General features: G+C 39.8%; 1 protein-coding gene across 1 annotated transcript in view; it reads right to left on the bottom strand.

Moving 5' to 3' along the window:
- Positions 1–23,265, bottom strand: part of ADCY5 (adenylate cyclase 5) — a 221,565-nt gene that overhangs the window by 51,960 nt on the left and 146,340 nt on the right. The window contains exons 4-7 of the mRNA XM_005153796.4: positions 9,921–10,032; positions 9,607–9,734; positions 5,886–6,044; positions 4,684–4,825 (exon numbers count right to left, since the gene is read on the bottom strand). Coding sequence (XP_005153853.3) covers positions 4,684–4,825; positions 5,886–6,044; positions 9,607–9,734; positions 9,921–10,032 — 541 coding nt within the window. The remainder of the gene's footprint in view (positions 1–4,683; positions 4,826–5,885; positions 6,045–9,606; positions 9,735–9,920; positions 10,033–23,265) is intronic.

Below are 23,265 nucleotides of genomic sequence, written 5' to 3'. Positions count from 1 at the left end.
GCAGCCTGTTCCAGTGCTCTGCCACCCTCAATGTAAAGATGTTCTTCCTCATGTTAAAGTGAAACTTCTTGTGTTTCAGTTTATGGCATTGCTCCCTGTCCTGTCACTGGGCACCACTGAAAAGAGGCTGGCACCATCCTCCTGGCACCTGCCTTTGAGATATTTATATGCACTAATGAGATCCCCTCTCAGTCACCTCTTCTCTAGACTAATACAGACTCACTTCTCTACACTAACACAGATTACTTTCTTTCATGCTAAGGTATTACGTCCATTAGAAACAACTGAATGAGAAAATTAGCCGATGAACACAGAAGTCACTGAGTGTAAGTCACCCTCTGTCATACAGGGATAATAAAACCTTAAAAATCTACATTACTCTAGAGGGAAATAGAAGGAATAACTGAAAGAACAGATTACTTCCCATCAGATAATCACTGCTGCCACAGTAGAGGCAAAAGGAAAGAGGGATCGTAAGCATAGGTTTATAAACGGAAAAAATGACTTAGCTGGAAGCAAAAATTAAGTGTGATATGCTGAAGTCAGAAGGACAACCTCCAACCCACATCAGTGCAAAACTGACAACTGCGATTTCAGTTCCGGTAACAGAAACTTTTAATAACTATATAGTCATGGATCATGACAGAACTTGTAGAGTAGCAAACGCTGGGCTTGGATTAAGAGCCTTGACAGTACCCACGTTATTCTAAACAACAACAAAAAAATACAGTAGCCCTCACTGTAGCTTGTTTGGGATTTTTTTTCCCCACAGAGCATATGACAGAGTACTGTGCTGGAGATCAATGTCTAAAACAGATGAGGAATATGAAGCTGGGCAAAGAGTTGGTTTCCAGTAAAATGGCAAGAAATGGTTTTGAAAGCAGAGGTGTTAGGCTGGGTGGAAGTTATTAGTGGAGTTACTCAATGATTAGTCTTGGGGTTGATTTTATTTTATTTTTTTCTTACCACAACTGGCACCAAGTGTAGCAATGACAGACTTTGATTATGAGAGAAGCAGAGGTAGTATTTGATAGGTAATTAAAAAGGGAGCATTAGCACCCAGCATTTGAGGACTAACATAGCAGCAATGGGACCTGAGACATCCAAGAGTACAAAATGCACGATGATCCACTTAAGAGATTAAAATCAGAAACATCACTTCATTATCGGGAATCACATTAGCTCATCACAGAATAAATATCAAACACCAAGATAATGCAACTGTGCCAAAAGTAAATGTTTCCTTTGGTGATCACAAAAATTAAAAGCTTGCTGTAAGAGCTTGCGCTTGTCTTTTCTTCATTGTGAGAAGACATTAGAAGAGTTTGTCTTAACAGAAAAAATGTTGAGAGGGAGAGAGGAGATACAATTGCTGACAGCAGACACCAGACATCCAGAGGAACCAGGCACCAGAGCAATCAAATTTTAGAGCAGCTCACTGTTAGCTCTAATGGGAGCAAACATACCACAGCAAAAGATTCAACAGACCTTCATGGCGGAGCATGGTCATTTTATGGCAAGGATTACTTTATATATGCATATATACTTACATATGTATGCGTACATAAGTATATATGTGTGTATACATATATAGACACATATCCACATTACAATGAAATGCATGGCACCCTTTGTATCTCACAGAGTTTAAACTGGTTTGTATTTTAATTATCAAAATCCTGGCTTAAGGAATTGAAAGCAAACACAAGGAAAACAAATTTGGGACTTTGGATCTATGCTTTAAAAAAACCCCATGAAAACCTTTATCTAGGGGAATGCAACACTGTGATAATAAAATCACTCCTCTGCTGCTCTGTGGGGTATCTGAGCACTGCTTTCTTTACAAGCAAATGCTCACCCACAAGAGCAGCAGCATCACAGGACAGAGCAAACAGAAAGGTAAAAGTGGATTTGGAGGTAAAGATGAGGAGAGAGAAACTTAAACAGACTGTATTTTAAGATCTCACAGTTTACTCTCCTTCAATAGAAAGCAACTCTTCTGTATGCCAGATAGAAAACTGAACTACATTTTCAGCTCTAGTGAAGTTATTTAAAGGCTGACTGATGAGAATATAGCTTTTTCCCCCCCCGAAACTCAACTAAATATATCCCAGTTAACAGCATCCTTAAGAAATTAAAAAACCCTATTTTCAAGGGAGAGCAAGTCGGAGTTCCTGGAACAAAACTACTATATAAATATTCCTCCCATTTACTCTGTGCCAAAGAAATGACATGAATACGTTGAAAAAGTCAAATAAACAAAAAAGGACAGGAAATTCAAAGTTATAGCTCCCCATGACAAAAGTAAGCAGAAAGGGTAGGGAACAGATGCCGTCACAATTCATGCATTCATCATAACTCCTGGTATTGTTTGGTTTTGATGGCTATGGGACTAATTGACCAGGTATTCAGATAATTCAAGTCTGCCTGTGTGTAACGAGGAATAACTCAGGCAAACAGCTACTTGGATCAACTATGCCTCTGGTCTCAGGTCAGTGCAAATCCTGTGCCTTGTGCGAGGGTAGCAGGAGCCCAGACACGACTCACAGGAACCCATTACTAAGTTAGGTGCACATTTTATGGCCTTTACTGGAATAGACTGAAGGGAAAACCTGGCTAAATAACTCACAAGAAGTAATTAAAATCAAGCAGAAATGGAAGGCAAAAGTGAAGTGCTAGAACTTTGCCTATCATCAGGCAGAATATTCAAGACTGACTGAGCTGACTAAGGGAGAAAACTTTTCTCACTTCTAATCTTCATATTAAGTGAAAATGATTTTTTAAAGAGGGACAGAACTTTATTCACAAAGGAATACAAATTTCTATGGGAGCAAGTAACTTACACAGTATGGGCAAAGCAGGAGCCCCTCAACTGTAAACACTAATATCCTTGACTTTGGCTAGCTGTATCTTTATATTTCAATTTAGCACAATAATTACATAGAGCAGGTGCATGTTCCAATTGTTAGCTACTCTGGGATGCAGCATTTTAGAGCAGCATTATAGCAGTGCCTGGAGACTTTGGCTTGGAGCTACACTGTGTAACAGAGCTACATTAAATACACATAAAGCAGTGAAAGAATGAGGAGGAAAAACACATTTTAGTTTACCATAGAAAATTAAAGCACAGAGATGCAAGTTCCTCAAACTCTATGTCTAGAATGGAATCCACATCTCTCCTGAGTCCATGACCAGTTTCCTAGTCAAAAGACAGGCTTGTGCTGAAAAGTTAAATCAAGTCCCAAGTGCTCTGTGTCTCTGGTTTTGAGTTTTTGTCTAAACCGGCAAGGATCAGAACCCTGATCTTAGTTTTGCTTCTTCACTCCAGTGAAACCTTCAGCTCTCCGTGCATACAGCTTGCTAAGTGCATGATTTAAGAAGCTGGTATAGCTTCTCTACCCCAGGAGATGGGGCCTGGCCATAACAGTATTTTGGTTTATGTCCTTAAATCTTCCCAGCAAAAAAGTGGTTTAGATATAACAACCAGCTGGCCCACTGACAGGCAGTGGTGGTTAGAAAACAATAAACTTGCACTGCAAACTCTAATCCTCATTTGAAGATTGACAATTGTTAATGAGATTTATCTTATGAGCAGATAGAAACCAAAACATTATCTTCTCTCTTTAGCAGATGATACAGGATTTTCCTTGAGATTTTTTACATAATATCCATTAAGGAGATTCAAGGCATCCATTCTCTCATGAAATGAGGCAACACTCCTCTGTATAAGTGTTAGTGTTATTTAAATCAACCATGCTACTGGAACATGTCACTAACACTAATTCATTTTATCTCACGGTAGTCATATTTACAGCTGTGGGAAGGTTTAGTTGGTCTTAGACTTTGAAATGAATTTCAATTAGATTTGAAATAATCTTCAATTTAGGCCATTCTTCATATGCTTGCCCATAGCAAAGTAGTGTCTATAGTACAGAAATTACTTAGAGAAATATTATTGGCTAGACTCAACTAGATGATCAAAAAGATAATTTTCTAATATTACAGTCTATCATTATTTAAAAGAATGCAAGCTAGTGATAATGCCAGCCTATTTTATGTTATTGGCAGTATCACATAAAGAAGATATATTGGCTGGAGTTCACTTGTGTTTGACTCGAGTTCAAGTCAGTAATGCCCTAATAGCCTTATTTTGTGCAGCCTGACCTGTGTCATAGCAGTAAGTATGATCTCATCACACTGATACATCCATCATTACAGTGGGCCAGATTTTCCCATCTTCAGAAACAGAAAAGTAGTGATAAGAACTGCTCTAATCTTTACGGTCATGGCAATAATGGTGAGCAGGTGGACAAAAACACCTCTGACTGTAATCTGACAGAAATCTTTGTGGCTTTAATATATTGCTTTAAGAACTTGTACAAGTATCAAATTTAATTGAAAAAATACACATTTATATTAAAAACATTCTTTAAAATTATTTGAAAACCCAGGAGAGTTTCTTTGATAAAATTAAAAAGTACTTGTTGCAGAAACGTTATGCAGAAGGTGTCTAAACTCCCTTCTATGCAATCAAAAGCTCAGGAAGCGGAGAGAGAAACAGGAATTTTTGTCATGCAGTCAACCCACCCATCTAAAAAGGCTGGTGTTCACTCTGCTTTGGTGAGTTGAAGACTATCTAGTTATTAAAAGAATCTAAAACTGCATTAGTCTGTTTGGTCTTACCCGTTTCTGGCTGCACCGTACAATCAAGAAGGTCTCAATACTGTGCTCTTTGAGATAAGCATTGCGTTCTCCTCCAAAGCCCAGCTCCACCTCATAGTCTCCATTGAGATAGTTCAGGGTTGCTTTTGTTATGTGGATGCGCCTTGAATGAGACAAAAGACAAGCCAGTTTTGTAGGCTCTGAAAAGTTATCACCTAAAAAGTCAGTTCCTCTCAGTGACAGGTTCAATGTACTGGAACAAACAAGCAATAAATCCCCATTTATTTAGCCATGCCATTTCTCTTACAAATGTAGTATGGGAGTTTCAGTTATTTCAAAGGAAGCAGGCCAGGAGCTATCTATCTTCTTAGAGAGGTGTTCACATTAAACATCTTACACATAGATTTGTAAGCACCTCCTTAGATATAAAGCACTCATTCTTTTATTCATTTTGCTCTAACATACAGCAGATACATATTTTGGCAAAGACAGGTCCTTCACCAAGGACTTGTCAACTCAGCAGACACATGCATATACTGAAGCATTTATCTTTTTTGTTGTATCACATTAATCACTGTATCACAAGAGTACCTTGTAAAGGTATCCCATCAAGTACCATAGTTCTATGTTTTTTTCCAAAGCAGAGAAAAGATGGAAAGGCACATAGAAATTATCTTACAGAGTCAACTTAGCAGCAACTCAGATGGTCCATACAGTGGTGAAACAAGGACCAGTTCTGCTCCCTGACATGAATGATTCAAAACAAAAAGCTGGTCTGAAACAACACTTCAGATAATACATATTCATACATATGGATACTCATACAATATGACTCTATTGTATTCTATGATTCTACTATCCATAGACAGCTGGGATGCTGTCCAGCAAACACTGCTAACATACAGTCACACCTCTTTGTAACCATGACCAGCTCTGTTAGTGTTTGCAAAGAAATGCTGATTTCTGTTGCATCTATCAACTTCATTTCCCAGAGAAGGAATTCAGTTCTTACCACAGAAAAATATTGCCATTTTGGGATTTTATAGACTTTCTGTAACTAGTGACATGTACACATGGAACAGAATAACCTTGGTAACATTTGTACATGCTTAAAACACTACATCTGCAGTTCATTTTACAACAGACTTTCTGAACCTCATTGTGACATGTCAGACACAAAACAACACTTGTATTAACAAGAAATCTTCGAAGAAGCAACTTACCCAGCTTTGCCCCCTGCTTCCATGTGGTTGGCTAGTGTAACATCATTGGACCACACATCAAACTGCCACTTCCTAAGGCCCAAGACCCCACAATGAACTCTCCCGCTGTGGATTCCAACCCTCATGTTAACATTTACTCCTGTCACTTCCCGGACTAGTCTGAAAAGAAATATATGAAAAAAAAGGACATCCCTAAGAACCATGGTTGTAGTCAGTGGCACAAACTTGCATCCAGAACACTAAAATCCATAATAACCCATAAATTATTCACGCATACACATGGTGCTGCTCATCCACATTAAGGATAACCAAACAAAACCAGACCAGGTGTACTACTCTTGGTTGGCCTGGCTGGTCAAGAAGAGACCCAATTAGAAAGGGGAGCCCTTGGAGTTAATCCATGTACTCTGAACTCACAGTCAAGTTAACTTATTAAAAAAAACCTCTTTCAGGCAGCACAGGGAATAAAGTGCTGGTCTCTGATTTCCATACCAAAGCTGGACATAACCTGCCAGCATTTAGCCTCATCAGGAGGTGCATGTTGCAAAGCAAAAAAGGAAATTATTTCAGAGATCTTAATTTATCTGTATGGCACCAAGCATCAGCTCTTCCACGGATGAAATATAATACGTATGTGAAATACCCCACTGCAGCTGGAAAGCTTGAATAAGGCTTACAGCTGCAGTCAGAGCAGCAAAAACAGAGAACCACATCTATTAGAGTCACTCCAAACAGGCAGCTACGAATACTCCCAGCTCTGACTTTAATGAGGTTTTGGATGCTTTGCTTACTCCCAAAATGACTGCTGAAATACTTTGTGGGTTTTGCCCTTTTAGGGCAAAAGTTAACTTCAAGAACTGTTCACATGAAAAATATATTTAGGAATGTGGGTAGGGGAAAGTCTTGATGAAGCCATTAGAACGACTCTGCTTCTCGTTACTGCTGATCACATCATTCCCAGAATGTCCATGTTTCACGGGCAAATTCACCTGCATCACGTAACACAGCCCTTTCCTTTATTAGTTCCTTGCAGTATGAAGTTGTACTTTATACCTATCAGATTTCAACCTCTTTGTTTTTCAGCTTCATCTGGTCCTTTCTAGATAACATCTTGTGGATGGGTAAGTCCTCCCAACTTCCTGACATGAACACAGATCTAATATTTATACTTTAGTTATTAATGAAAAAGAAAGATTAATGATAGAACAATTCTGGACTCTAGTTCACTCTTTACAGTGTAATAGGCCCTTTAAAAGACTGTTCAAGATGACACCTTCTGAAACAGCTCTTGCCCTCTTACAGTTCTTTTTCCTTACAATCCTTATCTTACATTTTATTACCTACTCACTGAAATGACATTCATCATTTTTATAAACAAGCAGCAGATTCTCTACCAGGGAAGGGAAGCCGCATACGGGTAAGATGCCACAGGCTTACAAGCTGAAAGAGTTCTAATCATGACACTTAGGAAAGTAATAAGAACTGGGATAATAAAAATGCAGCTGCAGCCATAAGCCTTGCAAGGGCAACAGCAGCTGCAGTGTGGGTATAACACTGGGGAGGAAAGAAAAACATGTTGCATGAGTGCTATAAACCCTACTGCATCCTCTGCCAAGCCACTGACAAGTTAGTGACACAAGACCAGGGAACTTCTCCCAGCAGAGTTGTTGATGAGAAGGTGACTTCCCTTAGAGTTTGCAGCAAACAAATGTGTTTCATTATCCTTTATAGACAAATGAAATATCCCTTGTTACCTTCCTTATTTTTTTTTTAGTTCGTTTATACCAGCAGTACAGTGAATATAATTCTATCTTTCTGATCTGGGGTAACATTCCCTGCTGTTATTGTACACAGATGAAATCAGCCTGCGGGGAGGATCCAGTGCTGGTGAAGCCTGCAATCAAATGTTCAGTAGCTATTGGGTACCTTAATTACGAAACCTCTTACCTTGATCCTTAGGGGAGGAAAAGGTAGGGGGGAAGCAGAGGTAGTGAGAACAGAGTCACCTTCCAGACTTATTAAGAGATAAGATTGTCAAATGCATTCATCATTCATCAAGTGGGAAACAAGTTTTAAAGACTGCTGAAGAGCTATTTGTACACAAACACTGAGTGCACTTCAACTCCATGCTAATTTCAAGGAAAGGTGGGTTGCAGTTAATCAATGAAGTCTAGACATCCTGGTGTTACTCAGCCTCGTGGGGGGTTACACAGCAATGTGTCAAGGTCTCCAGATTTCACCAGGCCCACTACCGCAGAAAGTGAAAACTTTCTGGGCAATGTACACCGTACATTTTTTGTAGGGATGGTGGCTAAGATTTGCTGCTTCATGTGTTTGACAAGACACCTTGTCACCTGCCACTTAATAGCATCCTTTCAAGGGCTACTGAAAACAAGTTACTTGAAACTCCTTTTGTTTTGCATTTTGCATACAATGCCCAAAAGGAGACTGTTGCAAAGTAACAGAGTTTAGAACCAGGAAAATAATGGTAGGAAGTCCTGACAGTGCACACTGTATACAAAGCAAGGGAATGCTGCTCAATGGGGTCTTCTGGGTGAAAACACTGGTTTTCAAACTATCTATGTTATGAAAATGGGGCTGAAAAGTGGGGGTGTGTATTCATTTACATTATGTATCAACCTCAGCAAATAGGCAGCTCTAGTTTTTATCACAAAGCAGTAGAAACTCCATCAAGTTACTGAATGGAATGAGAGAACTGCATAGACATCTACTTCTTTGTTGATACCACTGACACTTTAGAAGATGCTTTCACAAAACAAAAAAAAAAATAGAAGGGAAAAAGAAGCAGAGTCTCTGCACAGCAGGGATGATGTAGATATTAAGGTCAACCCACTTACCATCCAAAACTGACTTAATTTTGTGCTTAAGCTTGCCTACACTCAAGATGACCAAATAATTCTTTCCTCTCTGAATTCTGACAGAATTAGCCTGTGAGAGCTCATGTTTGATGCAAAAAATATTCAATATTGTCCACAATTCCCCAAGTAATATGAGTCTCATATTTGCTACTCTGTAACGACAGGTGTAGTCTGGACAAACACAGGATTGCTAACCTGACCTCAGGGGCAGGCAAAGCTTCAGAACAGATTTTAAAAGAAAAAAGTAAAGATGAGTAAGTAAGTGGAAATAAAGGAAAAAGCATCACTGATCTGTCCCAGTCTGTGCCAGACCAACTTCATGGGTTTATTCAATAATTCATTTAGCTAAAATAAGAAAGCCTTCAACCTGACCTTTTTGGCCTAGGGACACATGGGAAAGGATGTGGCAGATGTACCAGACAAGATTCTGAAACCAGACAAGACAGAGGAATTGTAGGGTGAGTAAAAAGCTGGTTTAAAGACAAGTAAGTGAAGAGTGACTGAAATTTAATGGAGTTATTATTAATCCTCTGATTTCATATTTCTGTAATTCACTGGAATCCTCATTTGGGAATGAGACTTCCAGTAATTACAATAACCTTTGCCTTTCTCATCAGGAGATTGAGCTCTTATATCCCTGTGGCTGTAATGGACCCAAATGTCTGTCCTTCTGCCATCAAACCTTTACTTATTTTGTTTTCTTGTTCCAGCTGGTCTCACTTTTTTGCTGGCATCAGTTCCATGGTTTGGCTACCTTGCTACTAATATAAGGAAGACCTAATGGGAAAGAGAATCTGTTTGCTATTTGTTCCAAAATTCTCCATGGGGAATATGGTACTTACGAGATAGCCTCTATCATATCCATTCCCATTTCAACACAGCAGTGTGCATGGTCAGCTCTTGCTTCTGGCAACCCAGACACACAGTAATAGCAATCACCCAGGATCTTGATACGTAAACAGTGGTTCTCCTAAAATATAAATAAATTAACAAAATAATAATAGTGAAGGACAGAGAATTATTCAGTCCATATTCATGCTTGCAATAGCTTGCCTTTTAGGGCAGTGAATATTTACAGAAACCCAGTGAACCAGAACAGTATGTCATTCTTGCAACAAGATAAAGAAAAAAATCAGAATTACAGTAGAAAACTTACAGCTGCTAGTTTATCAAATCTGGCAAAGAGCTCATTCAGCGTCATGACCAGCTCCTGAGCAGTGCACTGGGAGGCCAGACTTGTGAAACCCTCTATGTCTGCAAAGAGGATGCTTGGGAAAAAAGAGAGAGAGAAAAAAAAATGAAGAAAACATCACAAAATTTGTTGCTGATATTTCTGCAAGTTCTGGGGTATGTGGAGGCATGTAGGGGTGTCCCAGACCTAAGGAAGCAAGGAGATCAGCACCCCTAATGCCACCTTATGATACAACCTCTATCACATCTAAAGCCCTGAGGGGCACAATCTCATCTGCTCCAAAGATTAGAAAGGGCAAGAAAATCGAACAGTCCTTTCATCCCCCTATCCCTGCCCCATGTCCAAAAAATTTACAGAACACCAGGAGCTGTATAACTCCCATGATAATGCTATCAGCCATCGTAAACAACAAAGCAATCCTATACAATGACTGGATTAGTCCAGCTATAAAATCAACACTTACCCATTTTGTTCACATTCCTGAGCCTCTCGGCTCAATAACATTACCTGTGTCTTAACTCTACTGCAGAAAACCACACACCTCTGCTTGCTTCCCTTGCTGTCAAAGTACAGCCACAAAATAAAGCTCCTCTCTAGTGAATATCCTTAATTTGCTGACCTCAGCTTTGGTGTTCCGCTTCCATGCACATAGCTCAACCCCATGACTGGTAGCACCCTGCCTGGTAGCACGTGCCTGCAATGTTATAAATGCACAAAGCCAGGCACAATGGCACTGAGTGTTACCAGGGCGAAGGCTTTGGTGCAGCAGGGCTGGCTTGCCATGCCCTAACACACTCACTGTCCTGAGGAAGACTTACCATCAGGCTTTCATTCTCTGGAGAAGGATAACTACTCTGACTTACTCTATTCATGTACCTGCTTGTCACTCATTGCTTATTTTTTAATCCTTGGCTTCTAAAGAACTAGAGAAACTAAACCTTCCATTTGTACCACACCTTCCAGCTGGCTTAGCCCCTGAAACACTATAAAAATACACACCTATAGTGCTCAGGAGCTCCCCTCAGCAAGTCTGCAAGCAGGCATAACCCAACCTTCAGCCAAAAAATGAGTGCAGTCCTTGCCAGCAGAGGCAATCCCCTGCTATTGCAACAGAGATATGGAATCACTCTCATCCATCCAGGATGGACTGGGAAAGCCCTCTGAAGGCAGAATGGACTGTCTTGAAAGCACAATTATTTGAATCACAAGTATTAATAATGATTCTTTGATTTCAATTAATCAATTTTAATGTTGTTCTGCAAAGATTATTTCTTTTTTTTAACTAGAAAAAGATTCTGTCTCACTGATAATTAGAACATGGAAAACATTGATCTGAATTGCACACAGCCATTATGCTGAATTTAAAACTATTCAGTAAAACAAGCACCAGACTATGTCTATGTAGATTTAAGATAAAGTGTATATATGCACATACATTTTTATAAATATAAAATTCATAAGCTATACTTGTATATTGGAACGTTTATCAAGTAATTGATTTCTTCTTTGAAGTTGATTATTGCATCAAGATGTACTTGAATAGGAAGAGAAATTAGAAGTGTAAATAGCAAGCAGTTTGGATTAGTTTATTTATTTTTAAATAAAACTCCAACATATTTTAGCAACTTGCAGAGGCTGTTTCCAGTTGGAATCCCCTTCAATGTCTTCAGACAGAAAGCAAAGACAACAAAAATGTTTTCACAAGCATTTTTTTTTGTAGAAATCCTGAAACACATTTCGATTCTGGCATGCTTTTCTTATTTTCCTTCTGCATTTCAACTCCAATAAATCATCAACCAAACATATTGTATTAAATGTTTCTTTGTAAGCAAGACAGAAGCTAAAATGTGCAAGAAAAAAAGCAAGATAGGAATACAGTGATGCCTGAATCAAAATATACTTTCCCATTTTTTAAACACTTGAGACCATGCACAAAAAATAAATCAAAATTTTACCTATTTACAAATGAAAGTAAACCTTCAAAAGAAATACATTTGAAATAAACTAAAATCTTAAGAGATATCTGTATTGTTTGGTAAGCAACTTAAGTATGTGTTAATATGTGAAGTTCAAATAGGAAATGTCTCCAATTCTTGTGGCAGTAACAAAATTCCTGTTGCAAGAATGTTCCTCTACCAGCACAGGGCAAATTCCAAATTTCTCATAGCCATGTGTTCTAACAGGAGGAATAAAGAACAATTGCTGCTCTGACATTCACATAGTAATAGGTATATCTGAAAATACTACACAAGGATGCCCTAAACTTCCTCCTTATGCCTGGATCACAAAAATTAGTGTTAGCATAGCATCCTAATAAACATTCCCATTACTATCATGCTAGATAAATAGATCATACATTCCTAGAAGTTAAATCATGGCAGTATTTTCAACCAGGCAAATGAAATAATCAGCAAAAACCTATGGATCTATCCTACCCACAGATTTATGCCTTTTCAAATTGAAACTACTTGATTAAAACATTTTCTCAAACTTGTAACCTTCGATGGGTGGCCAGCACATTGCTCTTTGTTCAAATTCAGCAGCTGCCTCCTTCGTCTTGATCCTTGTTTTGCACTTCCAAGGACGGCACTATTATAAGCACTACAAAAGGGTTTATTATGAGAATAAAACTTGGAAAGGTTGCACGATGGAAATTGAAATGCATTGCACGTGAGCCAGTAGCAATACTGGGAAGTTAACACTGATACCCCTATTAGGAAGCCAACATTTACTACATGAGATGCTCCTCGGAATGAGCATTTTGTTTGAGGAAAGAGGAATGCATGAACCAATTTCAGCAAAGCCAGTTTGATAACTTTTCAGAGTGAAGTCAAGGAAAAAGAAGTTTGATTTTATCTAAAGCAAAGCAATAAACTGCAACTATATTCTTAAATGCTGCAAGTCTCTTCTCACTTTTGAGCACAGACATAACACTTGGCAATAAGGGGAAGAGCTTCATTTGGCATGCCTTTTCCTCTTTATATGAAGATCTACCTAGAATTGACAGCATGTTAGGTCCTTTGCATGACTCAGTTTTTGCACACTTTGTGATTAACATGAAGCTATCTACCTGCATGGTCCATTCCCTCACCCCTCTTCCATGTCAGCTAACCAAATAATACATGAACCTCTTGAAGCACCTAAGCATATTCCATTACAGGCTTCAGACAGCTGTGTGACCTGCTTTGCAGCCAGATAGCAACACTATTAAACAAGCTATTGGAAGACACTGCCTGGGACACATGGGCTGCAGGGAGTGGAAAACCTCATCAGAGTACAGAAAAGACCATGTGGGAGATGGCAGAGGACAGAGCAGTGATTTGGGAACTGAAGACAGTGAGGGGAAAAGACGCATGCATAGCGGGAGACTGGAGAAAGAATAGCACATGAGTGTCAGAGAAAAGGGCTCTTGTAAACAGGGGCTCAGCCTGAAGCCTCTCTCCTCTGCTCTCAGTAGAGAACTCTGAAGGCCACTAAATCATTTTACTCCTCCTGTCTAATCTGTTCCCTCCACACACTCCTGCTGGCATTACAGTTCCAGCAGCAGAGCCAACAACTAGGCTTATCATTGTTCCAAACTCTGCTAATGACCCACAAAGGAGAAATGGAGACTCGTGTACATGGTGTTGTGCTATGCCATTTCTGTTCCTTTTGTTATTAGCCCTAGTAACCCTTAAATTCACCCTTCTGCCTGCAAAATACCCAGCACCTCAGAAGCAACTAGGAAAATGTAGGTTTCTCATACCATAAACATCAGGGAATAGCACAAGATCCTCATCTTGTGTTTAGTCGGAGTTTTTCTTCAAAAATAAAGCCCCTATAACTCCTTACACACACAGCATGCATACAGTGAGGTTGCAGGAGCATCTCCCAGTCCTGCCTGTGCATATTGTCTAACCTAGGAGCCTTAGAGTTTAAACAAACATCTTCACCACTACCCTTAAGTCCTCACTCCACACTTCAGTCTTTCATGTCAGACTACCCTTAGCAATGAAAAGATTTCATTAAAGGATGATGGTGATGGATGATTGTGAGGAAAGGCACAACTCAGGCCAACTATCCATCAGTCTTCAGAGGGCAAGGCATTTCCTTGCTGGTGGGAGCACAATACCAGTAATAGGTCTTCCTTGTGCCAAAATGTGCAGTAAATGATAGTGGTCAACAAAAGGTCAAATGAAACAATTATTATAGCTATAAAATATCATAACTAAGGCAGTGGTTTAGAAGTACTGTTAGCTGAAGCTGACTGGAAAAGATTGACCACACAATCTGCAGCCTGGGCATCAGCAACTATTATCAGTCCTGGGCCCCAGTAACTTCATCTGGAAGGCTACTGCTTTGTGGAAAAACCAGTTTAGCATGTCATCAAAATGTTGTAATGGCTTCAGAGCTCTTGATATATTTTCCACTCTGTCATTGCCTTCAGATTTACCATCTGATTGGGTTTTGTCCAACAGTAACCAGGGTCTGACCTCAAAAAAGACAAAAAAATTGTTTCTGGGAAAGAGAGACAAGAAAAGGAGAGTTATTAATTTTATATGGTTTTTATTATTATTTCTGTTTATTTTTGGTTGAAAAGTAATACTGATTGTATTGTGCAGTAGAAGCCAATACTTTCCTAAGCTCCTATTTCAACTCCTATTTCCAGCAAGGTCTGGCTCAAGATTTCATATCTGTACAAGGGAAGTTCAGTTTTGTGGCTGTTGCCCTACATGTCTCATGACACTGACAGGGAAGAAAGGTGAAAGGGAGCTTTAATAGCTTCCAGATTCTGCCATCCTCCTCTCTGCTTTGGACCAGTCTGATACCTGCCTGCTCTTGCCCAAGCCCCACACAGACAAGCAGGAAAGGTGAATACACAGACTGGAGTATACCTATGCCACTTGCTCCTGCTGATTCCAAGACCCGGGGGCAGATGGGCATCAGAGGGCATTCTGGGCATACAGCTGTAGCTGCTGCTGCCACTGGGATGCCAGTTTCTGCCTGAGCTTGACCCTTAGCATGACCACCACCACAACTGTAGGCTGAGAGACCTCCACGAGACGGATGTCTGGATGCTTTTTGCACTGTGTTTCACGTAGTTGCAAAGGCAGAGTGAGGTGAAATGGAGAGAGGAGCAACTGAGATGCAGAGCTATGAAGCAGAAATTCCCAAAATGTTGAGCTCAGCCTTCCCATTTTTTTGGTCTGCAATGCATTCACAGAATAGTTCAGATACACATGGACAGGTACCTCAGGTACCAGTAGGAGCCTCAGTGCAACAACCCAGCTTTAGCCTGCCCAGCTTGGGCTTCTTTCACAGTCTCTGCTCAGGTCCATCCTGCTGTGAGTCACTTGAAACTAGCTCCTGTAATTCAGGTGATGTGACTACACTGCTAACATACCCTCCGGCAGAAGCATCACAGGATCTTTTGGACAGCAAAGGAGAAGGTTCTTAGCAAGAGTGCAGGAAGGGAAGACATCTCAGCAGAAAGCAAAGAACAATGTAAGGAGTAGGAAGAGCTAAGAACCAGGAGGGAAGCAGGAAACCCACATGAGACATCTGAAACCAAACACACTTACAGAAAATGATTGTGAAGTGCAGCCTTAAAAGTCTGAAGCTAATAGAGTTATCAAAGGAGTGACACGACACAGCCAGGTTTTCCTGCAAATGCAGGATTATTCAAAATGTTAAATTAATTGATAAGTGCTTCTAATGTAAAAGCAAAAAACCAGTCGTGTTCTATTTCGAGACATGTGCGTGCCATGCACGACAGCCACAACATAAATCAAGTAATTTCAAGAAACACAAACCCTATCACCATCACAACGGTAATGCCAGTCATGAATATAAACACCATGTGTTACTGGAAACTGAACACCACAGGCACTGCATGAGAAACAGAGCAAAACCCCAGACTCGGTGAGTTTTTAATGACTTATTAAAAACAGAAAGTGCATCTAACTGCATGCAAATCAAAGCATGGTATTTTACTGCAACAAATGCTACCTATAAGAGAAGAAGAAGTTAATGTACCATAATAAAATAATAATTGTTTACTAAATACAAGCATTTACAAGCAAAGGTGTAACAAGCAAAAGCCACTTGCTATAGACAGTTTGCCTTTGTGATTTCACTAGGCTAATCAGTAAAGACAGTGTCCCAGGGTGATACTGTTACTTTACAATACCATACCAATACTGCTATTGGTGTCGCATGTCATTAAGTCATGCTATGAACAAGGAAGAAGATAAAGGATAGATTGGAATGAAGATGACAAAATTCTCACTTGAAGGGCTGGGTTGAGCCCTTAACACCAAACTATGTTTTCACAGAATCATACAACGGTTGAGGTTGGAAGGGACCTCTGGATGTCATCTTGTCCAACCCCCTGCTCAAACAGGACCACCCAAACTATGTTCAGATGTTGTTTGAGTATATTTAGGGTGGAAGCTTCTCTCAAGCAGTTTGGTAGATTAATTAATTTTTGCACTTGGACATCTGTTCAGAAGTCAGTTCCCTGACAGCACTGAGAGTTCGAAAGTTACTTTCCAGCTCCAGTGGTATAAACATAGTACTAAGTTCATCTAGAAGCTCTTAAAATAGACATGGCATCAAGATACTCCCAGTCTCTCTTTCCCAGCTATAGGTACTTGGGGATGGGATGACAAGAAGGTCCTCTATGTGCTTTCTCATCTACTTGCCCTATGTATGCACAGGATTTCAGCTTCCAGAGGACATCTCACAATGCTCTTTCCCTCCTGAGTTTAATAACAGCAACAACAAAAGGACAAACCACAGCAAGGTGAGGACAAGTATGCAGCAGTGGCAGAGTGACCACAGTCAGGCAGCATGTCTAGGTAAAGCAGCACCAATGTGAGCAAGGGCAGCAAAGCCAACCTAAAGGAGGGTAAAGTGGCCCACACAGATCATTGTGTTGAGTGACAGCCCAGCGACTGGTCCAGCAATAGCTGCAAGCTGCTTCCAGACTAACTCAGGTCTCAACAGGACGTCACTCTTGCTCTCTGGGGATGACCATGGCAACAGGCTAAAGTCTTAGCCTTACCCATGCAAAAAATGTTCTCCAGAACAGCAGGGCATCAGACAGAGCAGAGGTTAAAATATTTCCTTTTCCTACAGTCATGGAAAAACCCCAACTCCAACAGTAAAATTATACACTCCATCCTAAACTTATATGGTCTTTTCAGAGATTCGTTTTGTATTGGAAATCACCTATTGTTTCAAATGAACCCTGGCACTTCTGTGACACATCAGCTGGCACAGCTCTCCCCTGGGAAATGGGACTCTGTTGTGCACCTTGATAGTGCTCTGTCTTAAGATCAGCCATGCTGGCTCCCACTTGCTCAAGAAAGTGAGAAGTCGTGTATGTACAAAAATGATGTGATAATAACAAACAAAAAAAAATCAAATTAAATGCACACAAAATCCCTATAAAACCAAAAGTCCAGAAAAAATGTGAGCTTTTTGTTTCTTTACAGCAAAAGGCAGAAGTCCTTCTGCCCCTCTTCCAAAGTAGCCAAAAATGTAAACCAAACCTGCATCAGTGTTTGAGAAGTTCACTCTGCAAGACCATACCAAGTGAAACTGGTAACAGTTAAAACCGAGAAAGAAGCAAGAGACCAGATGGCTCACAGAGCCACTGGTGTCAACGTGCAGGCTGCCATTTTCAGAGCCACTGCATGACAAGAGCAAGGCTCACTGCAAAGATATAAACTGCAGAACCCTGCCTTTACTTGATTTTCCCATGTTTGCTCTCAAATGAGTGTTACCAGAGGTTAGAACTGCCTGGGGGACTTAGCTGGGAGATGCACATCTCCATTACATACTCTCAACGTTTGTGGTTGCAACTTTGTCTGCATTAGCAGTGTGCTCCTAGGAATGCCCCACTGAGAGTGTGACCCTGCTTGCACTCAGGGTCTTCTGAGAAAAATGGCACCATACTTTCCATCATAGTCAGTGAGCTTCACATTGGTGCCTGTGATACCTTCTTCACTGTCAATGCAGGAAATGAGAAGAAATTAAGATCCTGAAATCACCAAGAGAAGTGGAAGACTGCACCAGTCATACAAGGAAAAGTTTTTTCCATGACCTTTCCAGATTTGCAGTTTACAAGCATGAGTTGCAATCTCAGTTATTGGAACTTAGCTGTAAGCTCAGTACTCTTTTATTTTAAACATGAAAAACTTGCTACCTTCTTCCTCTTAACATCCTGAGTTAAAAGATTTTCCTATTTCATCAGGCTGTATTTATTCAGATTAATTCTTCACTGGAAACAGGAGTAATAAATAGCTTTTTGGGAAGAAAAACTATTTGGGGAAAGCAAAATAAATATAGATATTCAGTGGCTACTAGCCAAACTATAGGTGGAGCATTATAGATGTGGTGGAACACATTACAGATGTCTTTCAGATAAGTGGAAGCAATTTTATTACTCCATCATTGCAAGCCAACTTAGATGCCTCTGGCTGTTGAGCATAAAAAAGAAATCCAAGTGGCCTAAATGAGATTTTGGGTTATTAAGGAGGAGGGACTTCTGACTTTTTTTATGTATCTAAGAAGGACTGGTGGGAATGTGAATTTTTTTCCAATCATTCTGGTCAGGGGGAAAACTATGTAAATGATAAATGCCAAATCCATTCCAACTCCAAGGAAGTTTAGGAAGTCAAACTGAAGGACATACATGGCTTTTTACAGAAAGACACAAAGGAACAATGCATACTGCTGACCCTGACCATGTGTCTTTGCTTTGGCTCCAAGCAAGCCCAGACTCACCCTTGTCTGCCTGACCAATGCAAAAGAGTTGGCAGGTCTGTCCAAACTGGAGCTAGATCCAGCCCACACCAAAATAAATCAAATTAATTTGTCCCACAAGAGAGCCCGAAATCCAGGCTGTCTGGATTTAAAACTACATATAAAACAAAAAACCCACCCCATAATATTTTCTGGCTTTCAAACTTTAAGCATGCTTTTTTGCTGTGAGCGTTCTTGCAGACTGTTTTCTGGCATTAGAGCAATCTCTGATGTCAAAATCTTGCCAAAAACAAAGAACTAAAATAAGGAGTTAAAAGAATTCTTTAAGAAGGGACTATTACCACTACAGGTGTAGGAGTCTGGCACTATTTCTCCCTGCCCCTTTTCCAGAGAGCAGCTTGCAGAAGTGACTGAAGCTATAAAAGCAGCAAAATAGGAAAGAGAAACAACAAAAAACTTGCATATTAAACCAAAAGACAACCTGCTGCATAGAGGCTGTGTGCCAGGAACCAATCAGTTATCAGTGAAGATAGCAGAGCATATAAATTTTGGCATAGACATATAACAGTTTCACATGTATATCCTGGGAAAGGCACATGCGATAGATATTGAGTAAATTGCATGTAGCCAGGTTTGGGATGCTTTCTGTTATATATTTCTCAGGAGTTTGTCTTTGATGACGAAACAATGAGCTCTGCATAGCTGTGCAAATTGCATTCAGCCTGTTCCTTTCTGGTATCATGGATATACAAACAACAATGCTTTTGTACTCCCTAACCAAAAAGCTGCAGTAATTGTGCATGCAGTGGTCATTTCCTAACCTTACTTCTTCCTTACTCTCTCAATTAGCTTATCCAGGGTCCTGTTCTTTTGTGATTTATTTACTCTGCAATTTTGGTAAGCCAGGGTCTTCCCTCTGGAAAGTCACTAGAGAATGAAAACATATTAGTGTATAAATGTCATATAAATAGTTTAAAAATTAAGGAACAACTACACATTTCTTGCGGTTATCTCATTTTCCCAAGGAAAGTAGGTACCAAAATATATAGACTTTCATGGGTAAGCTGAGAATGGACAAGTGATGTCCATCTGTATACACAATTACCATCCATGTTTGGGAGACTACTAGATCAATAATACTTAAAGTGGACATTTGCTGGGAAAACTGATTGCTGAGGAGTAGAAACATGAGTCTTATCATCCTTTCTGGAACAGCCAATGTGAGCTGACTCATTGCCTTCTCATTTCTATACTTTCAAACATAATCGAGCAATTGTGTTTTTAAAATTACACCGATGAAACTGTAAAGAGAAATAGACCCAAAGCATTCAGAGAAATGTAACTTTCAATGCTTACTTCATGATGGCCTCTTTGCTGAGAAACACCAATGTGACATCAGTGAAAGAGGACTTTAAAATGAAGACATAATCCTGCGTTAGTTATTCTGCAAGGTAAAGTGGCTGGTCAAAGAAAACAGAAGAGCTCATTAACTGAGGGACCAACTTGCTATTAATTAATAAACCTGATAATAAATGTCATAAGAAAACACACGATGCTCTCAGTGAGAAGGGAGATTGGCTGTGAAGTCAGAATTAAATGAAAAGGAAAAAATCCTGCAAGAAATTGAACTCATCTGGTTATTGTACACTACACTAATAATCCTTACCTGATAAGAACCAGTAATTTATAGATATCTTCAATTCATCAGTAAAGTTCTCCCACCTTCACGAGGGCTACAATTTAGGGGATTTGTTTCCTTTTTAAGATGTGATCTATAATCACATTGCAATTGATCAATGGCACTTGAATTGACACCTACTTTGATTGCCTTTGGTGACACAGAAAACTCCAGTGGCCATGGAGAAACAATGTAAATATAATGAAATTCTGTACAATCAATATCAACAGTAAAAACACTCCACCTTAGAAAGCAGTTTAGGTGAGCTCCCTAAATGAGCAGTTCTATGCAGAGATCATCCTTGAACAGGAAATATTAAATTCTATGCAACTGAGGTATGTCAGGGACTGACATACCTCATATTCCAAATACTTTACATATGTGTCATGGTTTGAGCATGTTTTGAGGGTGTTTTTTGTTCAAGGTTTTTTTCCAGCCAGGTGGAGGAGGGGAGTCCGGGAGGAAGGAGAGACAGGACACCTGACCCAGGCTAGGCAATGAGGTATTCCATACCATAGCACGTGATGCCCAGGATGCATACTGGGAAAGAGAAGGCTGGAGGGGTAGAGGCTGGAGCTGTGGAGGAAAATGGAGGAGGGAGCACATGGTGCTCGGCCAGGCAGGGTGGAGTGAGTTATGGGTCAGTGGCTGGTGGGGTGTTGTATTCTTTTCACTTGCTGTTTGCTGTATCATTATTATTTGTAGTAGTGAATGGCAGTAGGGGTTTTGTGTTATGCCTTAGCAATTAAACCGTTCTTATCTCAATCCGTGGGGGCTACATTCTTTGGATTCTCCTTCCTAACTCTCCGGGAGTTGGGGGACTTGGTTTAAACCACGACATATGTTCATTATTTTACAGACAGTAAGCAGTGTTAAATCTACCTTATGGCATTCAGATTATATATTATAAGACAATATTTACACCACTTTTGTTTTACTATGTTGGTCAAGATACTAGCTATCAAGATACCTCAGGTCTGATATTTGGAAGCCCATCATTTGATTCTGTGATCAGTTAAGTAGCTGGTTCTATCTCAAATTTATTTCTTTATAAAATAAAATGGACCACTGCATCTCTATGAATACAAAGTTTTCAAACTGGCATTAAGCAACTGTTGTAATGTTATAACTGGTGCTAGAAAAACAATGCCATTTTGCAAAGACAGCAGTATAGTATATAAAGAAATATATAAAGGAGCTCAAGGTCATGGGGGAAAGCTGTGGCAAAGCAAGACTGTGAATCCTGGCCTTATGAGTCCAGGGAAGATCCACATAAAACCTATTCCTGAGATGCGGGAGCAGGAAAGTGGTGAGACAGGTCTGCCCACTGCACATGTTAAGACTTTTTAACTTTCCACTGAAACTCTGATTTTTGCAATCAATGGTTTCTTCTCATAATGGAGCAGGCATAACATTTTAACTTGATTTCAAGAGAATTATTGTAATTGCTGCCACCAGAATAATAGATCTGCATTGAAAGAAATGGCTTCTCTCCTGCATTTTCAATTGGAAAATTTAATTTCTGTGTTAATGCATTAAGATATTTCACTAAGCCATTTGTTTGCTACTCTCAATATTCACAAAATGTAGTTCTTGTAAATAGTTATTAGTTTACCAATGAACTAATGCCAATAAAATCAATAGAGTCTGACCACGTCTTTTCTATAGCACAGAAAGGCACCTTAGAGACCATCTAAAATACATATTATGATAATGTGTCTCAGACCATAAAAATAAGAGGAAGGTTACTCTGCCAGACCTTTCTACAGCTATGCAAAACTAGTCTAGCTAATGTCTGTTTACCTTCTATGCCACTACAGTAGCAGCAATTTTGGCTTGAAGACTAAAAACAAGAAAATGAAATAAAATGCCTAGCATTTGAAAGGATGAGTTCAGTTCAGCTCAGAACAGTGGGTGTCCCAGCTTCAAAACATTTCTGCATATTTATCCATTATGTATACCATGAAACCACCACTTCCAGCAAGGACTGAAATGGGAGACACAGCTTGCTGGTGTCTCAGCATTATGGTGGCCTGTCAGGAAGCCCCATGAAATGCAATTAAAGTGCCATGGAAGCCATGTGCCAATCTGAAGGCTAACACAGCTGGCAACAAAATTGTGGCTAATGAGTCACAGAACAAACAGTTTGGGACTTTCCCTGTAGGGGATTTGGGGAAGCCAGAATTCAATTCACTTGCAGTTTGAAAAGTTTGAAAAAAACTGTCTCATGTGAAATGTTCTATAGAGTACGTACATTAACAGCAACACTGCTTCTGTCCCTAGAACAGATGCATTCAGGTTTATAAACAGATACCTTGAATTAAAATAATTTGCTCTTCCAGGTAGGAGTAGCCATGACTGTAGTAAAGTGTTTCTAAAACAACATATCTGTGCCCCCCCCCCTTAGGGGGCTGTACTGTAACTGCACAAATTAATGAGGTACAAGTTTCCAGCATGAACAGGGCCCAGGGCTGTCTGGCAGATCCAAAGTGATGGAGAGGGGAGCAACAAACAAAACACAAACCGTAAAGATCTTTGAACAAACTGGAATTTGCAAGATGTGCACTGAGGCAAATAGCAGCTGTGGTATTTGATGTTTGTATAGCTGGTTTTAATACTCCTATAGCTCAGATATGAAGAGATGATTCTCTGTTCTTAAGCACCAAGTCACTCTCCGGAAGTTTGAAAATGCTTAGCACAGCTACTCTATTTCTTATATACTACAACAAACAAACTTGCAAAGGAGCTGGATTCTAAAAGCCAGTGCAAAGAAAGGAAGGGAGGGAAAAACAGCAGCCCACACAGCATCAAATGCTGCTAGGCTCAGTGCTAAATAGCAGATGATTCTTACTGAATAACTGCCCCAGATTCTGCAAACAA

The sequence above is a fragment of the Melopsittacus undulatus genome, chromosome 4 (assembly GCF_012275295.1).
Source record: "Melopsittacus undulatus isolate bMelUnd1 chromosome 4, bMelUnd1.mat.Z, whole genome shotgun sequence".
NCBI classification, from domain to species: Eukaryota; Metazoa; Chordata; class Aves; order Psittaciformes; family Psittaculidae; genus Melopsittacus; species Melopsittacus undulatus.
The sequence above is the reverse complement of the archived record's forward strand: the minus strand, read 5'-3'. Positions and strand labels throughout refer to the sequence as shown.